This window comes from Candoia aspera, chromosome 2 (genome assembly GCF_035149785.1).
Source record: "Candoia aspera isolate rCanAsp1 chromosome 2, rCanAsp1.hap2, whole genome shotgun sequence".
Classification (NCBI taxonomy): Eukaryota; Metazoa; Chordata; class Lepidosauria; order Squamata; family Boidae; genus Candoia; species Candoia aspera.
This window is the reverse complement of record NC_086154.1, coordinates 1879278-1901003: the sequence shown is the minus strand read 5'-3', so window position 1 is coordinate 1901003 and position 21726 is coordinate 1879278. Positions and strand designations below refer to the sequence as shown.

Below are 21726 nucleotides of genomic sequence, written 5' to 3'. Positions count from 1 at the left end.
CCAGTTCAAATCCGCCCTGAGCCACGGTGGACAGGTGGCCAGTCTCATAGCCCAACTGTCAACCCCGCCAGGTAGACCAGACCACAAAATCAACAAGAAGACTAAACCTTTTATTGTGATTGAGTCTAGTATCAGAACATTGCAAGCCTGATCATGCTGTCTTCTTATAAGACAGTGAATTAGGGAGGCATCTGTCTGAGCTGACTTAAAAATGCTTCAGTCCCTTTTGCCTAGGCAATGGTTCCTCTATATCTCTGTCAAGGTCATCTTCCTTACCCCAAACTACCTCACAAGATGGTGGTTGTAGGGAAAATGGTCTTGTTCTGTGTTTGGATCTAGTTTTGGATTGATTATGTGCTACCAATTCGGTGTCAATGCTGAGCGACCATATTGATTGATTTTCTCCGGGACAATCTCTCCCCAACTTGGTCCATATGAAATAAAAATACTATAGTGGAAGCGACTGAACGAATAAGCAACAAAACAACAACATATTAATGGCAACATTCTCTCTCTTGATTCACAAATCCCCACAGCAGAGATTTGCAATGGATTAAATGGTAATTTCAAAGTTTTGTGTGAGGAAATGGAGCTCAGAGCCTTCAACTGATGAAACATTTGGGGCATCTTTTACCACCTGTGGAGCTCAGGTTCAAGTCCACCCTCAGCCATGATGGACTTTGGGCCAGTCTAGCCTAGAAACTAACAACCCATAGCCAGTACCTAAAACACAGGATAATTATGACTTTTCTTCCTCTCAGAGAAGAACAACTCTGAGGAATATGGAGCTGCCCGAAGCCCCTCCATGGAGCCAAGAGGGCAGGGCAGCCAAAATGAGTGACATCCCAGAAAAGAGCAACAAGGAGCATTGATTAGAAAGTGGCCACAGAAGATCTGGTCAAAGTGAAAACAATAAAATCAGGTTGTGGATGGTAAAAAAAATGCAACTTGTGCCTTAAGGTTTCCTGAGGGACAGCCATCGATCTGAGGTCGGAAACCATAATTGCTGGGACATGATGTAGCACGAAGGATCAGAACATGAAAATTAAGATCCTGAATAAAAAGGAATAGAAATGGTTAAAGAAAAACATCTCCCAGCAGAAAAACTGCCGAAAGAAATAAAATTGGCAAAAGGTTTACCTCAGAAATTGAAATGGTGAAAAAAGATAAGGTTGGAATACACTCGTCTCAATGAGTGAAAAAGTGGAATAGAAAAGACGAAACTGAGAAATGGCAGCCGACACTGGAACATTAACAAACAAACCTTATTTAATCAAGAAATGTGAGGGATTCCCTATGAATAAACTAACTGAATAAAGGAACATGAAGAGAGATGTCCCTTCAAATGACAGATGAAATGAAGCATTCTCCTCAGAAAATAGGAATGGCTGAAAAGGCTTTAAAAAAAGATCCTGAGAATTTAAAGCAGGCTAAAATATCATGAAAAAACAAAGGGAGCTCAGAGAAAAATAAGGTACAAATTCTCTTTTAAGATTAAAAAAAGGAACTTTAAAAAAATCAATCAATAAAGAGCAAGTACAAAAGGGTTTTTTCTCTTTTGCAGCTTGAAGTGGGTAATTTTCAAAAGTCTTAGGAACTTGTCTTTTTCCTATGGACTTTCTGGAGATCCCTTAAAATGTGGTTTTGTCAGCAGGCTTGGGGATCCCACGGAAATAGGGAGCCTGCAAAATGGCTATATTGCATGTAAGACCTTGAAGGCACTCTCCCATGGCTTTGTTTATATTTATTTTTAATAGTTTTTTAAGGCTGCTTTTAAGTTTTTGTTTAAATTGTACGCTGCCCAGAGTCACATCCGTCAATCAATCAATCCGATCCATCAATCAATCAACTTCATCATTTGATTATCAGAGTGTCAGCCGCTATAAAGTTTCCTTATAACTTAAGTTATTGAGCTTGCATGCCGCCAGGTCCAACCAGACTCCTGGTAGATTCGAATAATGAATATCAAGACAGTACTGCAGTTAAAGAAGAGGTTATTTGAGGGGTTAGACCAAGTCTAGATTATTTGAGGAAGAAAATCAGATCGTTCTGGATCTGCACAAATCTGCTTCCCTTCTGTTCCCTCTTGTTCCTTCAAGTCGGTGGGACAGTTTTATTTACAGCAACCGTCTGCCGTGGCTCTTTCCACCCAGCCACCTGGACTATTCTGGGATTCAAAAATGCAAGGGGTATGGCTTCCCAGACTAGGCCCTCTTGCTTGCCTAGGGCTGCAAACAGTGCTTTTAACCCTTAAGATGCCTCCCTTTCTCCCGGGAAGACAAGGAAATCCTCTTGCTGCTGTGCAGAAGTGAGACGAGGCAGAGCAGAGGTTGCATTAGGCAGCCTGGCAGGTTGGGGGCAGAGATGTTTCTTTGGCCCCAGCACTTGGGGTCCACTAATTGCTTTCAGGCAGGAGCTGAGGGAGTAATATTTGGAGGGCTTCGCCCTTGAAAGAGGAGCATCTCTAAATCAGATGAGAGACATCACTGCAGATTTATCAAATAAATATTCTCAATCCGTCATGCCAACTTTCTAGGAAAAAAGAGATCCGGAAGTTTCAGAGACCCCGCCTTAATGAAATAATAAAAGAGGGATGGAAGTTTCTGTCTAAGTCAGGGTTTCTCAACCAGGGTTCCGTGAGAAGTCACTAGGGGTTCCCTGGGAGATCATGATTTGTTAAAAAGACTATTTCAAATTTTTGAAACTTCACATTAAAGAGTTAAGTTTCATTCTTTATTTTTAGTTTAAGAACACTGTTAATGCATATATACAGGCCTATACATGAAACGAATATAATAATTTGGTAACTTCTGGCCTATATCTGAGCCTGAATGTGCAGGGGTTCCCCGAGGCCTGGAAAATATTTCAAGGGTTCCTCCAGGGTCAAAAGGTTGAGAAAGGCTGATCTAAAGACTCTGTGCTCTAATCCCTAATTCTTCCGTTTCAAACCCACAAAAGTCTGTCGCGTCACGCGACCAGTCCTTCGCCCTTCGGTCTATGGGATTCCCTGGGGGGGAATGAGCCAACGATTCCCTCGCAAGGGTGAGGTCGAAAAAACAACGGTAGGCACAGGATTCTTTTGTGGTGGTGAGCGACGCTACATCTCAGGAGGTTGCTGGTACTGCCCCCTGGTGCCACGCCCCCACCTCCTTTTATTCAGCAGTTCTATCAGGGCGGGGGAGTGAGTACAAAGAGAATAGGGAAATACAAGTCATGCCCTGAGGCTACGTGAGAGACATGCAATCTAGCTGTGCAGTAATGGAGTCAGATACGTCACAATTCCACCTTTTTTATTTAATTTTGTTCCTCCCCCAGAGGGTCTGAGTCGGGGAGCCAGGGACTCTTCAGTCCAAGGAGACCCATCCCAGCGTCCTCTCTCGGGGGGTAGTGTGACCGGGGGTCCTTTTCCACTTCCGATTCACTATCGGAGGACCATTCCAAGAGTGGTGTTTTCTCCATACCTACAGCAGTGACCAGGTGTTGAACAGCAAGCTTTGTCTCGGATACCTCTGAGTCCAATGTATGAAGTCTCTGCTTTAAGAAGCGGAGAACGCGACCCAGCACACAGGGGCCTATGGTGCATACGAGAATCAATAACAGGAGGGGCCCCAACAGAGCGGACAACAGTGTGGTTAGCCATGGAGAAATGCTAAACATATTTTGATACCATGACATGGATTGTTGGCGCTCCAATTCCCTTGTTTTTAAACGGGAATTGAGCTCTTTCATAGAGTCCAATACTACTCCTGAGTTGTCGGCATAAAAACAGCAGTCTTCCTTTAGAGCAACACACAGTCCCCCTTGTTTGAGGAACAGAAGGTCGAGACCCCTACGATTTTGCAAAACCACTTCGGATAGAGAGGTAAGGGAATCTTGTAGCGCCACAATAGATTGTTCGATGGCGCGAAGGTCAGTGTCAATGATAACGCTAAGGTGACGCAGGTTCTGATCATTGACAACAAGGGCTGACACACCAGTGGCGGCTCCGGCCGCACCTAAGCCCAGTAGGACTGATAAAGTTACAGCAGTCACTACTTCGCGCTTAGCCTTGAGGGGATAATGAGGGGGCTCTAAAATGGAGAGAAGTTCGTCGGGGGAATAGATAGAAATCTTGGGGAGTAGGAGCACCTGAATACAAAAGGCGTTAGTTTGTAACAAGGTATCACCATATACACATGCGGTGAGGCCAGAAGAACATGCCCAAACAGAGTTGTTCCCAGGGATAAAGTATTGCCCTGTCAATCGGGCAGAGATATTACCAGAGGTAGTGTAGAGTACACCGTAGCCACCATGGCCGGTGTGACCGTTGATGTTCAAGCGATTTTTTGGAAGATAGAGGGCACAGTGATCATGAGAAGAATTAAGGCAATATTGAATATAGTTAGCAGGAACACGGCCAAGGCAGCAGCCCTGCCCTATTATAGAGGTGATAGTCAACGTGGTGTTTTGCCAGCGGCAGGAGGCGGCTGAGGTAGAGTTTCGGATAGGGTCAGGAGAACCGACTGCTTCATAGAATGGTGGAGAGGAAGACAAGCAAAGCCAACATCGAGATGTGTTAGAAGCGGTGTGAACAAGGGAAAAGGAGGAGTTAAGAAGAGAGACAAGGGGGTTTTTTTGTTTGGTGAGGGGTTTAAGAAAGGTGGAGTGAATGTCGTCGGCATTGGGCCCAACAGGTGGGGACTGAGGGAGAGTGACCTGTCGTTGAATGTAGAACATGTTGCCATAATGAAACCCGGGCCATCTGGCATACATACGACCTCCCCATTTTACACCTGAGTCCCAGGCATTCCCCTTAGCTTTTCCTGCAGCAGTGAATTGTACAATAACCGGATTACATCTATTCCAACCCCCCTGTCCTGCCGCATTCTTTTTGGTTGCGGTGCACCTAATGTCCTTTCTCAACCGAGTGAGGGTGATGTAATCAGTCTTATATGGAGGGGTCCAGTAGATGTAGCCAGTGGAAACGCAGGACCAAGATTTGCAAAAGTAATCTGCTATGCCTCCGCAGTCGTGCACGTGATCAGGGCTGGTGTCATGTCCTGGGCACACATACAGGGGATACCTTTTAACGGTGGAGTGGCTGGGCTCTGGGAAGCCGTCCAGCCTCCTGTAGGCTGTCACTCCTAGAAGCATTTCTGAAAAGTCAAAATACAGGTTAGGGAAACAAGATATAATTGGGCTATAACAAAAGGAGGTATTCAGGATCTGTCCCAAGGCATCGCGGATTGTCCAGGTGATATTGTAAGGGCGATGCGATCCCTGGGCGTCAAATGCCAGTAGGCGTCGTCCCTGCCAACGGGCGGGCTCAGGAAGGGAGAGTAAAAATAAGGTGAGCGTAAGGCGAGATGAGGTGGCGAACCCCTTAATTAATTTTGTTATTTCACAGTGATATTGTCCTAGATCGGTCAACTGTACGTTGGTGATAGCAAGGGTAGTTTGGCGAAAGTGATAAGTGATGGAGTAGGAATCGCCATCTTGGAGAAGGGTGTTGTTGCGGAACCAGCGCCAGAAGGTGCCTTTTCTTTTGATGGGAGAGCGTTGAAGACATTCCATGGCGTTGGATGCTGAGCTGCGGCCAATGGTGGCAGGGTAGCGTAAACGATGGGTTCGAATGAGAGAGGTTGTTTTAGGGTTCGTTGTGAGGGGAGCAGAGATGGAAGAGAGATAACAGAGAAGGAGGGTCAAGAAGGTGCTTGTCAGGAGGCTGCCCATGATATGGCCGGATGCAGCGAGCAGGAACCCAGAGCACTCGATCAGGAAGTTGCACAGCAGCGTAGCCTTTTCCCCAGGTGACGAGTTGCGCAGGGCCTTTCCACTCAGGGCTGGGCAGTTGCCTAAAATAAACAAGGGGACGGGAAGAGGGAACTACTGGCTTGGAAAAGTGTCGAGATGCAGCCGTAGCAGGGGGGGTACCGGTAAGATTAAGGAAATTCAAGGTAAACAAGGTGAGATTAAGGATATTTTGTAACATCGGGAGGCTTGGGGGGCCTAAGGCCTTTTTCCCCGTTTGCCGATCAAGGGCATTCTTTAGGGTCTGGTTAGCCCTTTCCACAATAGCCTGACCTTGGCTGTTGAATGGTATACCGAATCTGTGAGTAATGGACCACTTACGGCAAAACTCAGCAAAGGGAGTGCTGACGTAAGCGGGGCCATTGTCAGTTTTCAAAGTTTTGGGACATCCCGATGTGACGAAGGTGCGAATACAATGATTGATTACGTTTTTCGTGGCTTCTCCTCTTTGCAAAGTTGCCAGGATGAATCCCGAATAAGTATCCACAGATACATGGATATACTTCCAAGGTGCAAAAGAGGGATAATGAGTGACATCCATCTGCCATGTGTCACAAGCATGGACACCCCTGGGATTAACTCCCTCAGGGATGCACTTTGCCTGCAAACTGCAGGTTGGACATTGTTGAAGAATGGCGGTAGCTTCTTGATATGTAATGCCAAATTGGCGCACCAATGCTTTTTTATTTTGATGGAAATAAGCATGGCTGTCCCCTGCTGAAAGCGGCGGAGGAAGAGGGGAAGAGGCCATAATTTTGCAAGCCTCATCTGCCATGTGGTTGCCTTCGGACAGGAAACCGGGTAGCTGTTGGTGGCTTCTAATATGCGCTACAAACAAAGGGGATGTTCTGTCCTTCAGGAGAGTTTGAAGCTGCAAAAAAAGCGTCATGAGAGAGGGGGGGGTAACAGGGGAAATATATGCATCAAACATGGCCACAGCCATTTGAGTGACATACATACTATCTAATATAACATTCAAAGGCTGTTCTGGGAAAAGAGACAAGGCTAGCAAAAAGGCGGCTAACTCAGCCTGTTGGGCAGATGCTTGTGGGCCTGTTAGGCGTTTATGCCATTTGCAATTATTTTGCCATGTACAAGCCCCTATGGTTTTGGAGCCGTCTGTAAAAACAGTGAGGGCTTCCTTGAGTGGGTGCTGAACGAACGGCGAGGTTAGTGTGAAGGGTACTGTTCGCAACAGTTGCAATCGAGGATCAGGGGGAAGATGGCATGACACCTGGCCACACCAGTCCTCCAAGGCATCCTGCAGTGCAGTGGAGTTTTGTAGGAGGGGTTCCCATTGAGTAACCTTAAGGGGAATGTACAGGGTGGAAACATCCAGTCCCATTAGGGCTCTAATCCTCTTCCGGCCTTTCTCAACAAGAGAGGCCATTTGTGCTGCTCTGGTGATGATGGATGTCTTAGGTGTGTGTGGCAAGTGTAGCCATTCTAAAATATGTAGATGTTTGTTATCAGACGTTTGGACAATGATGGCAGTTAATAATTGATGTGTTGAAAGAATGGCAAGAGAGGGTGGTTTGTCAGTGAGCGCACGGTCCACCCATTGGGTCGTAAGGACGGCATTGACCTGTTGTAGGGCGTGCAATTGTTGTTCTGTAAGGTATACCTTGTCAGCTGGGTTTGTCAAACCCACTAGCGCTTGGAATAAAGGTGATAACATGGGTGTAGTTAAAGCAAGGTATGCGCGGGCCCAGTTAATGACCCCCAGACATTGTTGTAATTGGACCAAGGTGGTCGGCTGGGGAAGCGTGAGCATAGGTAGAAGTGGGGCAGCTGTGGAGGCTAAAACTTTGTGGCCTAGATATTGCATTGGATAACGAGACTGGACCTTTTCTGGTGCAACGTGCAACCCTGCCGTTGCTAGGGTGGCTAAAAGAATAGGAAAAGTTTTTTGAACTGTCCCTTTCGGGCCCTCAGCAGCGACTAAAATGTCATCCATATAATGATACACAAGAAAATGCGGAAATTGGGATCTATAGGGTTGCAATGCTTTATCGACAAAAAATTGGCACATTGTGGGTGAGTTCAACATGCCTTGTGGGAGGACCTTCCACTGGTACCGAGCAGTAGGCTTTGAATTGTTAAGTTCCGGTACCGTAAATGCGAAAATAATTCTGTCCTTTTGTGCCAAAGGTATGGAAAAAAAACAATCCTTGAGGTCTATTACAATAAGGTCGTGTCCTTCCGGAATCAAGTTGGGGTTGGGAAGTCCACACTGCAAAGGTCCCATGGGCTGAAGGATGGTGTTGATAGCCCTAAGATCCTGTAGGAGGCGCCATTTGCCAGACTTCTTTTTGATGACAAATACCGGAGTATTGTATGGGCTGGTGGAGGTTTCGATATGGCCTTCAATTAACTGCTGTTGGACCAAGATATGTAAGGCGTCCAGCTTCTCTTTGGTGAGTGGCCATTGATCAACCCATACCGGCACAGAGGTTTTGAGAGAGAGAGAGAGAGACCCTGAAGGGTCCTGTAAAGCCATTAGGGAAGTTGAATAAAAGCGTGGAACTGTGAAAGCAAGTCACGGCCCCATAGGTTACAGTGCAAAGGCAAGATATAAGGCTTTAGATAAGCTGTAATATGAGAATGAGCAGTCACAGCAGAAAGCCAATGAGAGCTGACCTTAGCGGCCTGTGCTCCGCCTACTCCTTGCACCGAGGAGGCTTCAGCGATAGGCCAGGAGGAGGGCCATTCAGCGGAACGAATGACAGAGACGTCGGCGCCGGTGTCAATCAAGCCTTCGAAAGAGCGACCATTTAGTGTGACAAGGAGGGTGGGTTTAGAGGTTTGGACTGGTTGCTGCAAGGCAAACAATGATGGCATATCAGGAGAAGGGAGAAGTATGAGCGTGGCGACAATTGTTCCTTTATTTAAGGAAAAGCACCTATCTCCCACTCCTGCCAGAGCAATTTGTGTCAAATCTGATGAATCATACAAATAGGGAGCAGCAACCATCCCCTCAAGCGTAAGCGAGGAGTTGGGAATAAGCAAAGCAGGGGTAAGAGGAGGGAGGGGTTTATGCAGCGTGACAACAAGAGGAAGGGAAAGGACAGCCCCCGGATCGTCATACAAAAGATCCTCTGCCAACTCCACAGGGAAGCTGGTGATGGGTAATTCAGCCTTTGGGGCGGGGTTAGCTGACAACCCCCGATCTAGTTTTCCGAAGGCTGGTGAGGGGAGGAGTTATTGCGACATTGCGAGGCCCAATGATAGCCTTTGCGGCACTTGGGACAAGGAGTTTTAGGTTTGGAGGGGGGGGGCGGCCCCCTTTGAGTGGAAGGGGGAGCCCCACCTCCCCCGGGTGCACGGCATTGATTCTTAAAGTGGCCCGGCTTCCCACAATTGAAGCAATTTCCATGACGAGTGATTGCGAGGGCTTCCGGGGAATGGAGCTGAGGGGAGGGGTTAGTAGAAGGCAGCGAGGTGGTAATGGCAGCAGCGAGAGCGCTCACTTTGTGAGAGGTGGTACCAACGATTCTGCAGAGTTGCAGGAAGTCTGCAAGCTTTACACCCGGTTGATTGACTGCGGGTTGCAGAATGGTCTGGCAGTCATGATTAGCGTTAGAGAAAGCAAGTTTCATTAGCAGCTCATGTTTAGCCGTGGCATTATCAATTTGTCGGTCTAAAGCAATCTGAAGGCGACTTATGAAGGAAGCATATGGTTCATTTGGTTCTTGCATTATTTTCAAAAACGTTTGGGTGGATTGAGAGTCGGAATCATCCACTCTTTTGAGAGCATTCATGGCGCACATGTGAATAATAGCAAAACAACGACGGGGGGAGTTCTGTTGCTGGACTAAGGTTGCGAATTGTCCCTTTCCTAATAATTGATTTGCGGTCACCCCTGCGGGAAGACCTCTTCTAATTTCTACTTCCACCCCTTTGTCGTATTCAGATTGCCACACAACGTATTGCGCCGGGGTCATAAGCATAGAAAAAAGCATTTTCCAATCATACAATAACATAACAGTGTTAGCAGTAACTAAAGAGTCTAAAACTCCCCTAGTAAAAGGAGAGTGCAAGCCGTAGGTGGTTACAGCATCTTTGATTTGTTTCAAAACCTTAAGTTCAATATTGTTATACAAATTTCCTCCCGCCGCCCCTAGGCCGATGGTCATGGGAAAGGCAGAGGGACTCTCCATTTCCAATGAGAGGGGGGAGGAGAGGAGTTCAGTGATGGCGCCTCCTAGGGGGTGGTGTTGAGGGGATCCGGGGGTTGGAGCTGAAGGGGGAGGAGGAACGGCTGGGTATGGAGGGGGTGGTGTTGAGGCAGCATCGAGATGGGCGGCAAGAGGGGGTGGGGTTTTTGGGCCGGGAGGAGAAGGGCAAGTTTCCGGGGAAGACGGGGGAGGGTAAAGAGTGTTGATGGCCGCCATAACAGCCTTCCAGGCAGTCAGAATAGGCACGGGTGCTCGTGGGGTATCATGAAAATATTTTCCTATCCTTTCCCAAGTGGATGCTTTGAGCGACCCCTCTGAAGGATAGACAGGGCAGTGTCTGTCCATGTACAGTAGGAGTTGAGTCACCGATTTTTTTTGAAATGGGAAAGATGGTCGTACCGTTAGCCTTTTGACAAGAGTTAGCCTTCTTCACTAAATCATAAAGTTCGTCCCTATGAACTGACGAAACTTTGGAGAGTGGGGAGCCCATTACTTACGATTGCAGAGCCTTTTCCAGGTGCGTAGTAACGAGAGTGAAGGCAGTGCACCTCTAGACAGAGATCACACCGTGAGACCGAAGGGATCCCGGACGAGCCCCCAGTTGTCGCGTCACGCGACCAGTCCTTCGCCCTTCGGTCTATGGGATTCCCTGGGGGGGAATGAGCCAACGATTCCCTCGCAAGGGTGAGGTCGAAAAAACAACGGTAGGCACAGGATTCTTTTGTGGTGGTGAGCGACGCTACATCTCAGGAGGTTGCTGGTACTGCCCCCTGGTGCCACGCCCCCACCTCCTTTTATTCAGCAGTTCTATCAGGGCGGGGGAGTGAGTACAAAGAGAATAGGGAAATACAAGTCATGCCCTGAGGCTACGTGAGAGACATGCAATCTAGCTGTGCAGTAATGGAGTCAGATACGTCACAAAAGTCCACATGAATCTTGCTTTCTTGATCGCGCTCTGCAGTTCATGGGGATGACAGTGGGTGAGGTGGTGGTGTGGTGACTTCACCAAAGTGGACAGACTTTTATTTTCAAGCTTAGGAGTTGGTGTGGCCTTGCTTTTCTTAGCATCCTATGTGTACAGGTAAAAGAAATTACAAGAGAAAACATACTCAAGTGATTTTATTTATTTGATACCCATTATCTGGGTAATGACACACTTATTTCTTTCCCCTTAAGATCATCTGGGTTGTTAATCGATCTTGGCAATAGCAAAATTAGTAATGCTCCTGGGAAAATGCACCAAAAATTGTGACTTAAGCTGGCAGATACACGATTTCTGGTTTATGTAATTTAGAAGGGCAACTCCTGTCTCTGATATTTGTTAATGTCTACATCACAAACGAAATACAGCTCCACCTCAAATGTTCACTGGGCTTCTCACGTATGACTGCGGTATCTATGAAGATCAATCCTCCAACTAAAACTCTTTAGAGCTTATTATCATGCTTGAATTATTGCAATAGACAATAAGGCTAAAGATTGAAGAGTTTATTTCTAGAAAGGTTAACCTCACAGCAGGGACATCCAAGAAGGGTTCAAAGAAGTCAAGACGGCAGCTACAACTGTACAATCGAAAGCCCACCTTTTTTTACATGAAAAAGGACTGGGCCTTTGTTCCTGAGACTGTGACCACCATCTTGATCTTTTTGACACTCCCCCTACTCGCAGATACCCCATCTCACAGGCATTGCTTTAATTACTACTTCTGAACTTTTTTGAAGTTTATGTTTAGATCATTTTATCTTGACTGCTCCAAGATGCAGCTTTTGATGGGATTCAAAATGTGTATTTCTTCCAGAGCTCTTTCTCACTCCAAGGACTGATAAAGTTTCTCTCCCCTGTGGATTCTGATGAGAAGTGAGGTTTTTCTTACAGGAATAGCTTTTTCTACATTCAAAGCAAGTGTACGGTTTCACCCCTCGGTGAATCTTCTTATGGATGTGAAGGCTCATACTCTGACTGAAGCTCCTTCCACACTCCAGGCATGTATAGGGTTTCTCCCCTGTGTGGGTCCTTTCGTGACAATTAAGGTACGTCCTGTTGCTGAAACTCTTTTCACACTCAAAGCATTGGTATGGTTTTTCCCCCGTGTGAATGCGCTGGTGCAGAGTAAGATGCAAACTCTGACTGAAGCTCCTTGCACACTCAAAGCATTTATACGGCTTCTCCCCAGTGTGGGTTCTTCGATGGGTCATAAGGTGTGTTTTTTGACTAAAACCCTTTCCACACTCAAAAAACATATATGGTTTCCCCCCCGTGTGAATTCTCTTATGAGAAATGAGACCTGCACTAGTGTTGAATGTCTTGGGACATTCCAAGCACAGATATGGCTTCTCTCCTGAGTGGATTTTTTTATGTCGACTTAGGTGTGTTGTGTGGCTAAAGCTCTTTCCACACTCCAGGCATTTATACGGTTTTGCCCCGCTGTGAACTCTTCTATGTGAAGTAAGTAAAGCGTTCCTACTGAAACTCTTTCCACACGCCAAGCATCTGTAGGGTCTTTCTTCTGTGTGTAATCGCTGATGTTTGGCCAGATGGAACTTCTGATGAAATTGTCTTCCACACTCCAAGCATTTCAATGAGCTTTCTTCTCCGTGAATTTTTTGATGTGCCACAAGGTCAGTTTTCTGATGAAAGTTCTTTCCACACTCCGAGCATTTGCATGATTTCTCACTTGGGTGGAATTTTTGATGGGAGAGAAGGTTTGAGCTAGAGGTAAAACGCTTTGTACACACTGAACACCGATATGGTTTCTCACCTGTGTGGATTCTCTGGTGCAAAGTAAGGCGTGGCTTCTGTCTGAAACTCTTTCCACACTCCAAACATTTATAGGGTTTCTCTCCTGTATGGTTTCACTGGTGCAAAATAAGATGTGAATACTGAGTGAAGTTCTTTCCACACTCCAGGCATTTATAGGGTTTCTCCCCTATGTGGAGCCTTTTATGTGAAGTAAATGAACGAGAGTCACTAAAGTTCTTTCCACACTCCTTGCACTGATATGGTTTCTCCCCCGTGTGGATTCTTTCATGGGAAGCAAGATGTACCTTCTGACTGAAGCAGTTTCCACAATCCAAGCATTTATAAGGTTTCTCACTTGTAGAAATTTGGCAACGTGAGTTGAGTTTGGATTTAGAGAGGAATGTCTTTCTACCCAAAGGATGTTTGTTCCTTCCCCTCTGATATTTTTTCTGGTGTATGTTCTGACAATTATCTTCCACTTCGCTATCAATGGATAGATTCCTCCCAGTCTCTGCTTGTTTTCCTTCCTGTCTCCTTGATCCCTTTGGATCACCAGTAGCCTCTTCCTGTGCTTCATCTTTGACTGTTCTCAATGAGATCCAGTACAGCTCTTGAGCAGGAGAATCATCCCTTGCCAAACCTGTTTGGACAGAAAGACAGAGAAAAGACTAGATTACAAACAGAACTGAAAAATGGAACATCTAATCTGTGGTGAAACAACTCCCTCTTTGCACTGAAGATGTTGCCTAGTCTGGCAATGAAACATCTGCAAGAAAACCACAAGGCTCAGAAAGCACCAAGGCCTCCACAGGTCAACCCTGAGCTACAGAGATTCTCTTCGATTAGTACCTGCTATGGTGAGGGCTTCTTTCCATTTTGTTCCATTTTCTTTAAAAGACCCAAATGATCCACCTCTTTCAAAGTGAAACGTGTCACCCTTATTTATTTTTCTTTAGATGAAGTCACCACACATCAGGAAGCAGGTCTGCCAAGCAAGAAACACCCATGGGATAGCTATGCACAACAGAACAAGCAGCATCAGTGAAGGGCTGGCTTTCGGAGACCTTCTGACTCAAAGGGACAACTAAGGTGGCTTTGAAAAACAATCCAAATATGGAAATAGCTGCTGACTATGACAGAGCTACCAAAACTTTATTTTGCATATAGCAGAGAATGAAAGCTTTGTGTGGCCTGAAGCCTACAGAGGACAGATTATTTATTGATTTATTGATTTATTTGATTTCTATAGCCGCCCATCTCAGCGAGTGACTCTGGGCAGCTTACAACAATAAAACCATAAAACAATTACAATTAAAACAGTTAAAATATAAAATAAATACAACATAAATATACATGGCTGCCAAGTGAGCAATGCATGGATATTAATACAGCCAAGAGGCGGGACCATCCACACGCTCGAGGCCCCAGGCCCGGGCACAAAGCCAGGTCTTCACGGCCTTACGAAAGGCCAGCAGGGTCGGGGAGATCCTAATTTCTGGAGGGAGGATGTTCCAGAGAGCAGGCGCTACAGAAGAGAAGGCAGGCCTTCTAGTTCCCGCCAGCCGACACTCCCTCGCTGACGGGACCCGCAGCATACCCAACCTACTAGATCGAATTGGACGGGCAGAAACAACTGGGAGAAGGCGGTCCCTTAGGTAACCCGGCCCCTATTCTGTGATGTAATGGTCCTTACATCACAGAAGCTTATTTATTTATTTATATCTCAAATTTCGTCACTGCCCGTCTCGCTCAAAGAGCAACTCTGGGAGGTTTACAATAAAACTAAAAATAAATACAGATTAAAAGACAATAAAAACAGTACTTCTTAAATATAAATATAAAATCCAAGATGGAGATATTAGAAGTTCTTCATTTTCCTTGTAATTTTAACCCATGGGTTCTGGTTCTGTGGGTATTTTTCAGTTTCCCAGTCTAACAGGTAAAAGGAACAAGGAGGTCATCTATTCCAGCCACAAACTCAACTGAGCTACGACCCGCGGAAGGACCAGCCCCGAAGCTATGGTGCTGCCTACAAGGGAGAGAAGGGAGGTTCATCCACAGGCCCCTTGCTTATTTCACCTTCTGAACCCAGGTCTGAGCTGGGGGGCTTCCAGGAGGTGGGGGAGAGAGAAAGCTTGCATTCCCACAACGCTTGTGACCTGGATTTGGAACTAGCCCACTTTCTGGGACCATGACAGGTGGGCACAGTCTCTAAGAGTGTGCCCGTGGTCTAGTCGGGCAAGTATGTGGGGGGAACCCAGTGGAACAATGCCTGTTTCTCCGTTCAAGTTTTGATCCTGGGAAGCGACGGGAGGAGAGTTGGACCAGCGGCTGAATAGCCAGAGAAGCAGCAAGCCAACAAATTGCAGCCATGGATCAGGGCATGGAGGGGGGACCTCCTCTGCCCCCCATTCTCTCAGCCTGTAGGGGCTCAAAATCCTGCACCCCAAGGGACACCCCAAGACAAAGAAACAGATCCTTGTTTAAGGGATTTCAGAGGGCACCCCACTTCTGGGAGGAGAAAAGGAAAAGGCACTCTGCACATGCCCCGGGGTGCTTGGCCTTTAGATCTTTTTTTGCAGGGGGGATATTCTGCACGTCGGAGGCTCCCATCCGCGAACTGCGGGTTGCACCGGGGAGAGCAGGGAGGGGCCTCGCAGGGCTGCCTTCGCTCCTCTGCCTCCCCAGCCCCCATCGCGCAGGCTGGGGACGATGGCGGTTGCAGTCCACCCCGGGGGCCCAACGGGAGCCTCCCCCGCGCCGCGCTCTTCGCCAAGGCGAGCAAGGCTTTGGCAAGCGGGGAGGGCGAGGGGCTGCCTCTAACCCATGCGCCCCTGCCCCGGGGAGCTTGGGATGCCTTGCACGCCGGGGGAAGAGGCGGGACCATCATCCTCTTGCACGGTGGGGGTCGAGACCCCCCCCCCCGCCGCCGCCGCGCCCACCTTCGCCCGCAACGCCAGCGCAAGCCCGCGGGCAGAGGCCGGGCAGGCTGCGGGAGGAAGACGCTTCCGGCTCCCCTTCGACGGAGGCGGGCCGCCGCCATCGCTGGGGAACCCGAAGTGTCGCCGCGGCTATGGCAGAGGGACCGGCGGGGGAGGGGGATTATTTTTACCACGCAGGACGATCTGCGGATCCAAGGGGGCAGGAAATGGGGGGGGAGGAAGGGGATAAATAAATAAATGCCCCGTACCTTCCTCTGCCCTCCTTCACGGTCCCCAAGAGGACAAAGGGGGACTGTGCCGCATCTGCCTCCTCTGGGAAGGAGTGGCAGGGAGGGTCCTCACCGTTGCAAAGCGGGGACCGAGCGCTGCCCGGAGTCTCTTCCGCAGTTTCAAAGCCCCTCCCCCAAATATGACGTTTGATGGAGAAGCGGCAACTTTGCCTGGCGGGGGTGAGAGGAAGAAGCCCCTCTCCCTCTGGGAAGGGGCCTTTCTAAGATGCTTCCCAGGCCCCTTTCCTACTGTCTCCCATGGTCATTCCCACAGCTGCTTTCATAATTGGTCTTCTCCCGTCCTCTGGCGGTTCCAGCATTCTCCAGGACTCCTCACAGGCCGTTGTCAGAGATGCTGACAGCTCTCCCAGCAGTTCTAGTATCTAGGGTGTATTTCATCCGGGCCTGGGACTTTTTTTTGGGGGGGGGGTATAATTTTATTAAAGGTTTTTTAAAAAGAAGATGAAAACTAATACAAACTAATATAAAGTGAAAAACAGAAAAGAAGAAATCAAAGAGAAAGCTAAAGATGCCAAAAAAAAGGGGAAGAAAAAATAAAGGAAAAATAGAAGAGAAAGACAAAGATACAAAGAAGTAGCTTCTGATCTTCTTTGCAGCAGTTATGGGTACAATTGTAAATTTACCTCTTACTCTCTGGCTGCAGCGTAACTCCCTTCTTCCTCTAATCTCTTCTGTCTTCATTAAAACTATAAATCATAATTGTTCTGTTTCTTGCAAAGCATCCATAAGGGGTTTCCAGTCAGCAATTAAGGCAGATACTGTCTTTTCTCTGATATTGTCTTTCCTCAGTTTAGCCTTCTGAGCAAGTTCCATCCTCTTCACCAACCATTCCCCCATTGTTCATTGGTTCATCTGGTGTTCACCCTAGTTTGATTTTTGCATACCTGGGTGTTGATTGCTGGCAAGGGAAACGGTGAGCGTCCTAGACCAAGGCAAATCCAAGAACGCCAGGGAATTCCCAGAAGCCTGGCACTCAGACCAAGCAGCCATCAACAGACACATAGAGGTAAACAACATTTACATACCATTCAGAAGAGACAACAGAAAAGCCCAAAGACCAGGACACTCCCTTGCCAGCTTCTGTCTCTGCAGCTTTGAATTTTCTTTTCCTGTACAGCGACATCAACAACTAGATGTCCCGCAGGCTCTAATCTAGCCACGTCATCAACACTATAACCCCAGCTGGTCATCCAAGGCCTGAGAATCATCCCAGCTGCCCAGCTAAAGCACCTCTACTGGGCCGCAGCAATGCAGGAAGATGCTGGAGGGGGAAGATCACTTCAGTGACAAGGGCAAAGGCATCCATTCTCACTGGGCAGGGGAAGGCATGGGAAACCCCTCCTGGAGGTTTACCAAGAAAACCGAATGGACGGACAAGGTGAAGTGATTGGCGACATAGTGCCTCCATTCGGAGGACAGTCCACTTGCTCCTGAGGATTGATGGGAAATAGGAGGAGGAAGGAGTTATTAGGTATGTTTGCTGCCTTAAGTTATTTATAAAAACAAATAATGGTGGGATTTTTAAAAAGCCACTGAGAGATCAAGGAGGGTTGCACTCCCCCAATCCTGCTCTCCCCATAAGTCCTCCATAAGTGCAGCCAATGCAATTTCAATGCTGTATCCTGGCTGGAAACTGATTGCCAAGGAGCCAAATCCTCTTGCTTCCTCTACAGCTCTCTGCATTTGCCCTTTCAGGGGATCCAGGTCAGGAATCGGACTCCGCAAAGCCTACTGGAGCTCTGCAATAATGTTGTGGGGTATAATGACAGAATCTTGAAAGCCCGTCAGAGTTTCCCGCTGACCTTTTTTATGGGATGCAGAATCAAGGCAGGATTGAGTGTCCTGAATAAGAAGAATGCTGAATTCCATTTCCTGTCTGTTCTTTGCTCCCTCTCCTCTCTCCATGCAGGGACTGGACTTTCTCCAGAAACTTTCTTAAAAAGGGAGACAGGTCCAACCTTGTCAAAAGCAGTTGGATTGAGAAGTGATTGGGGGGGATACAACAGCCTCCTTCCTCCTGGCCCCCCCGGAAAATGCACCCTTTCTCCCCGCTTTGCATGAGCACCTGCATTGCACGCAGAATCCACCAGGGGGCGACCTCTGCCAGAGAAGGGGACACCCTGCGCTTCAGCACTGGGCCACTGGAGGGCGAACGCCAGAGGCGGCAGAGGGAAGGAAGTGACATCCCCAGGTCTTGCCCGTCTAGGACGCTGCGCTCTCTCCCTTTAACCCTTTGAGCTTCGCAGGCAGCAGAAAGGCTGCAGGGAAGGCTTGCAGGGAAGAGATCCAGGGCGACCCTGGGTGAGCGGGGGCCTCTTCCCGGGCCGCGCGAGGCGGAGGGTTCTCGCGCTGAAGGAGGAGGTGGCGCATGCCAAGTCCCCGTCCGGTTCCGCCTTCCGAGTCCGGGGAGCGGGGGAGCCCGGATCCCATGCGCCCCTGCCGCCCCTCTCCGTGCGCGTCGCAGGCGGGGGGGAAGCGGAGCTCCGGACCAGCCGCGATTCCCGCGGGAACAAGTCCGGGAGCCCCGGGAAGGAGGGGGAGCCCCCGCGTGGGGGGAGAGTTTGCAGACTCCGCGCCGGCGTTCTTTCAAGCCTTGTTTTTTATGTGAACTCGGCCCCTGCGGTTGGGCGGCCGGTCCGGGCTCGGGGCGGGTTGTGCGAACGCGCCTGCGTGCAGCGGCGTGACTTCGAAGGCTCGTGAGAGGCAGACGCTGAGGAAGGGGAACGGGACGGCCTAAGCCGGGGTCTTTTCGCCGGCATTTCATTTTATGCGAACTGAACTTTCCTTGTGTTGGGGGTTTGGCATGTTGTGTGAACGCTGTTAGTAGGACAATCTAGATCTAGGTTTTTAAAAAGGAAGCCCTCCCTCGTGAGAAGAAAGTAACAGAAAATGCTCTGAAATGCATCTCCTGGGTATTCCAAGTCCCTGAAGGAAGTCAATCGAGGAGGGTGAGTGAACGAGGGCGGCGCCTCCCGCTCCGGTTAGGGTTAGACCCCGAAGAAGGGGAAATGGAACATCCTGAACCATGGTCATTTCATTGGCATTTCATTTTATGGGAACTGAAACATAGAAAATGCCCCTGGAATATTTCTTCAGTGTTCCAAGTTCTTGATGGAAGTCAGTTGTGTATTTTCCACCACACACACACACAGGACCAATCTGCTCAATGCCACTGTAGTCTATACCAGCTCAGGAAAATCCTTCCTTCCATGAGGACGAGTGTTGTTCCAGGGTTAAGTCCACCACTTTCTAAATCTTGGAATTTGTTTTCTTTTCCATCTCAGATACAGAAACTGGGAGCCATTTGTACGTCTTCACGTACAGACAAAATTAGCTCTTGGGCAAAGGGGGCTGAATGGCCTGCTGGGGTCATTCCTGCGGCTACAGGAAGGTCCTATGAATGAAAAGGCCTTTGGAGACCCACAAGATTCCTCGGACCGATTCGGAGTTGTGTTACAGGGCAGAAAAAGAATGGAGGGACGACCTTTAGCAGGTGAGGGAACTGGAAAAGGCCCTTCTGCTGCTCAGCCTGGGAGCTGTGGGGAGATCCTGGCAAGAACTGGGCAGAAGACCCTGAAGGAGGAAACCAGCCGTTCAGAACTTCAGCCCTGGAACTGCAGGAGCGTCCAATACCAGGAGGCCGAGGGTCCCCGCGGTCTTTGCAGTCGGCTCCACTCCTTGTGTAGTCGATGGTTGAGAGCAGAAAAGCACACCAAAGCGCAGATGCTGGACCTGGTTGTTCTGGAGCAGTTCCTGGCCCTGCTGCCCCTGCAGGTGGAGCGCTGGGTGCGGGAGTGCGGAGCAGAGACCAGCTGCCAGGCGGTGGCCCTGGCCGAGGGCTTCCTCCTGAGCCAGGCGGAGGAGCAGAAGGAGCAGGTCGGGTTGCAGGTGAGAGACCCTCATCTTGGGAGCCCAGAAGGGCTTTGAATGGAATAAACAATGTGTTTGAATCCTTAACCCCTCCTTTCAAGAGTTCTCTGGCATTCATACTATGTGGAGATGTTTCCCTAATTCTTGTAGCACATTGTTCCGTTATCGATTCCAGAAGACAGACTGGGGACAACCTTGATCTCTTTCTTACTTTCCAGCCTGACTGAGGAACACTGGGGGCTCTGAAGTTGTGTTCAGAGAACGAGAATCCCCTTCGTGTTGTGTGATGTCCATTAATTCTTCTTCTTTTCTCCTGCCTACTATTTCAAGCCCTTTGCTGTGGAGATCAGAGATCCTGAAGGAAGGAGGAATCCATCCAATCCCCCTCCGGAGCTGTTTTTCAGGAGGATCTCTCAGGAAGATCCAAATCAGGACACCTCAGGAGGTAATCAAAGGTCCTCCCATTCCCCAGAGAGATCCCAGCTGTCTCATCTTCTCTGTGTCTTCTCTCCTATAGAATACCTCCTCCTAATTTATTAACTATGCACTTTAAAATTCTGTCTCCCACACAGGGAAGAGTAGCATGAAGTTGTCTCCTTCTTATGGTGGAGCTGAAGCAGTGGTTGAACCTGCAACTCAAGTAAGAGGAGGACATTTATTGATTAGGTTTCTATTCTCCCTTTCCTTCAGCAAGTCAAGCTGGTGTACACAGCACTCTCTCCTTCCATTTTCCCCTCTTGTCTGGGCTGGGTTATTTTCGTGTTCCTGAGCAACTAGGAATGGGCAGTAGAAGATTCAAGTTGCTCTCGGTCAGGTTAGCCTCCTCTGAAGTCTGTTGTTGGGTAACAATGATTTGTAATTTCTGTACTGAGATTCTTACTAGGAATTTTTTTTAAAGACTAGTACTTAACTCTCCTTCTGCTAGCTCCTTTTCCTGCTATTAGTTTACAATAACTAATTTTTTAAGAAGTTCTTCAAGAGATAGAAATAATGTTATCACAGGGGTTGTTGTTGTTTATTCGTTCAGTCACTTCCGGCTCTTCGTGACTTCGTGGACCAGCCCACGCCAGAGCTTCCTGTTGGTCGTCAACACCCCCAGCTCCCCCAGGGACGAGTCCGTCACCTCTAGAATATCATCCATCCACCTTTCCCTTGGTCGGCCCCTCTTCCTTTTGCCCTCCACTCTCCCCAGCATCAGCATCTTCTTCAGGGTGTCCTGTCTAATCATTATGTGGCCAAACTATTTCAGTTTGGCCTTTAATATCGTTCCCTCAAGTGAGCAGTCTGGCTTTATTTCCTGGAGGATGGACTGGTTGGATCTTCCTGCAGTCCAAGGCACTCTCAGAATTTTCCTCCAACACCACAGTTCAAAAGCATTGATCTTCCTTCTCTCAGCCTTCCTTATGGTCCAGCTCTCGCAGCCATATGTTACTACAGGGAACACCATTGCTTTAACTATGCGGACCTTTGTTGTCAGTGTGATGTCTCTGCTCTTAACTATTTTATCGAGATTTCTCATTGCTCTTCTCCCAAGGATTAAGCGTCTTCTGATTTCCTGACTGCAGTCAGCATCTGCAGTAATCTTCGCACCTAGAAATACAAAGTCTTTCACTGCTTCTACATTTTCTCCCTCTATTTGCCAGTTATCCATCAAGCTGGTTGCCCTAATCTTGGTTTTTTTGAGGTTTAGCTGCAAGCCAGCTTTTGCACTTTCTTCTTTCACCTTCATCATAAGGCTCCTCAGTTCCTCTTCGCTTTCAGCCATCAAAGTGGTATCATCTGCATATCTGAGATTGTTAATGTTTCTTGCAGCGATTTTAACTCCAATCACAGGGGTAGCGATGCTAAACAGAGCCCTATTCTTTCTGTAATTAATTGACTTGGAATTGGGCAAGGCTGCTCAAAAATAACTAAATA

General features: G+C 48.1%; 2 protein-coding genes across 9 annotated transcripts in view; one reads left to right on the top strand and one right to left on the bottom strand.

Annotated features, from left to right (window-relative positions):
- Positions 1–21726, top strand: part of LOC134491916 (zinc finger protein 91-like) — a 485354-nt gene that overhangs the window by 224799 nt on the left and 238829 nt on the right. The window contains exons 1-3 of one of the 8 annotated variants that reach the window (XM_063295983.1): positions 19224–19827; positions 20140–20254; positions 20382–20449. The exons of 2 other annotated variants lie outside the window; for them this stretch is intronic. In XM_063295983.1, coding sequence (XP_063152053.1) covers positions 19336–19827; positions 20140–20254; positions 20382–20449 — 675 coding nt within the window. In that variant the 5' untranslated portion in view covers positions 19224–19335. Of the gene's footprint in view, positions 1–19223; positions 19828–20139; positions 20255–20381; positions 20450–21726 lie in introns of those variants that run through there. 5 more of the 8 variants (XM_063295981.1, XM_063295979.1, XM_063295987.1 and 2 more) reach the window with 5 other exon arrangements.
- LOC134492344 (zinc finger protein 135-like) lies at positions 11672–12817 on the bottom strand (the record flags this gene model as incomplete). Its single annotated transcript, XM_063296518.1, has 1 exon — positions 11672–12817. A coding segment is annotated over one exon (1116 nt), but the record flags the coding sequence as incomplete, so codon positions are not given.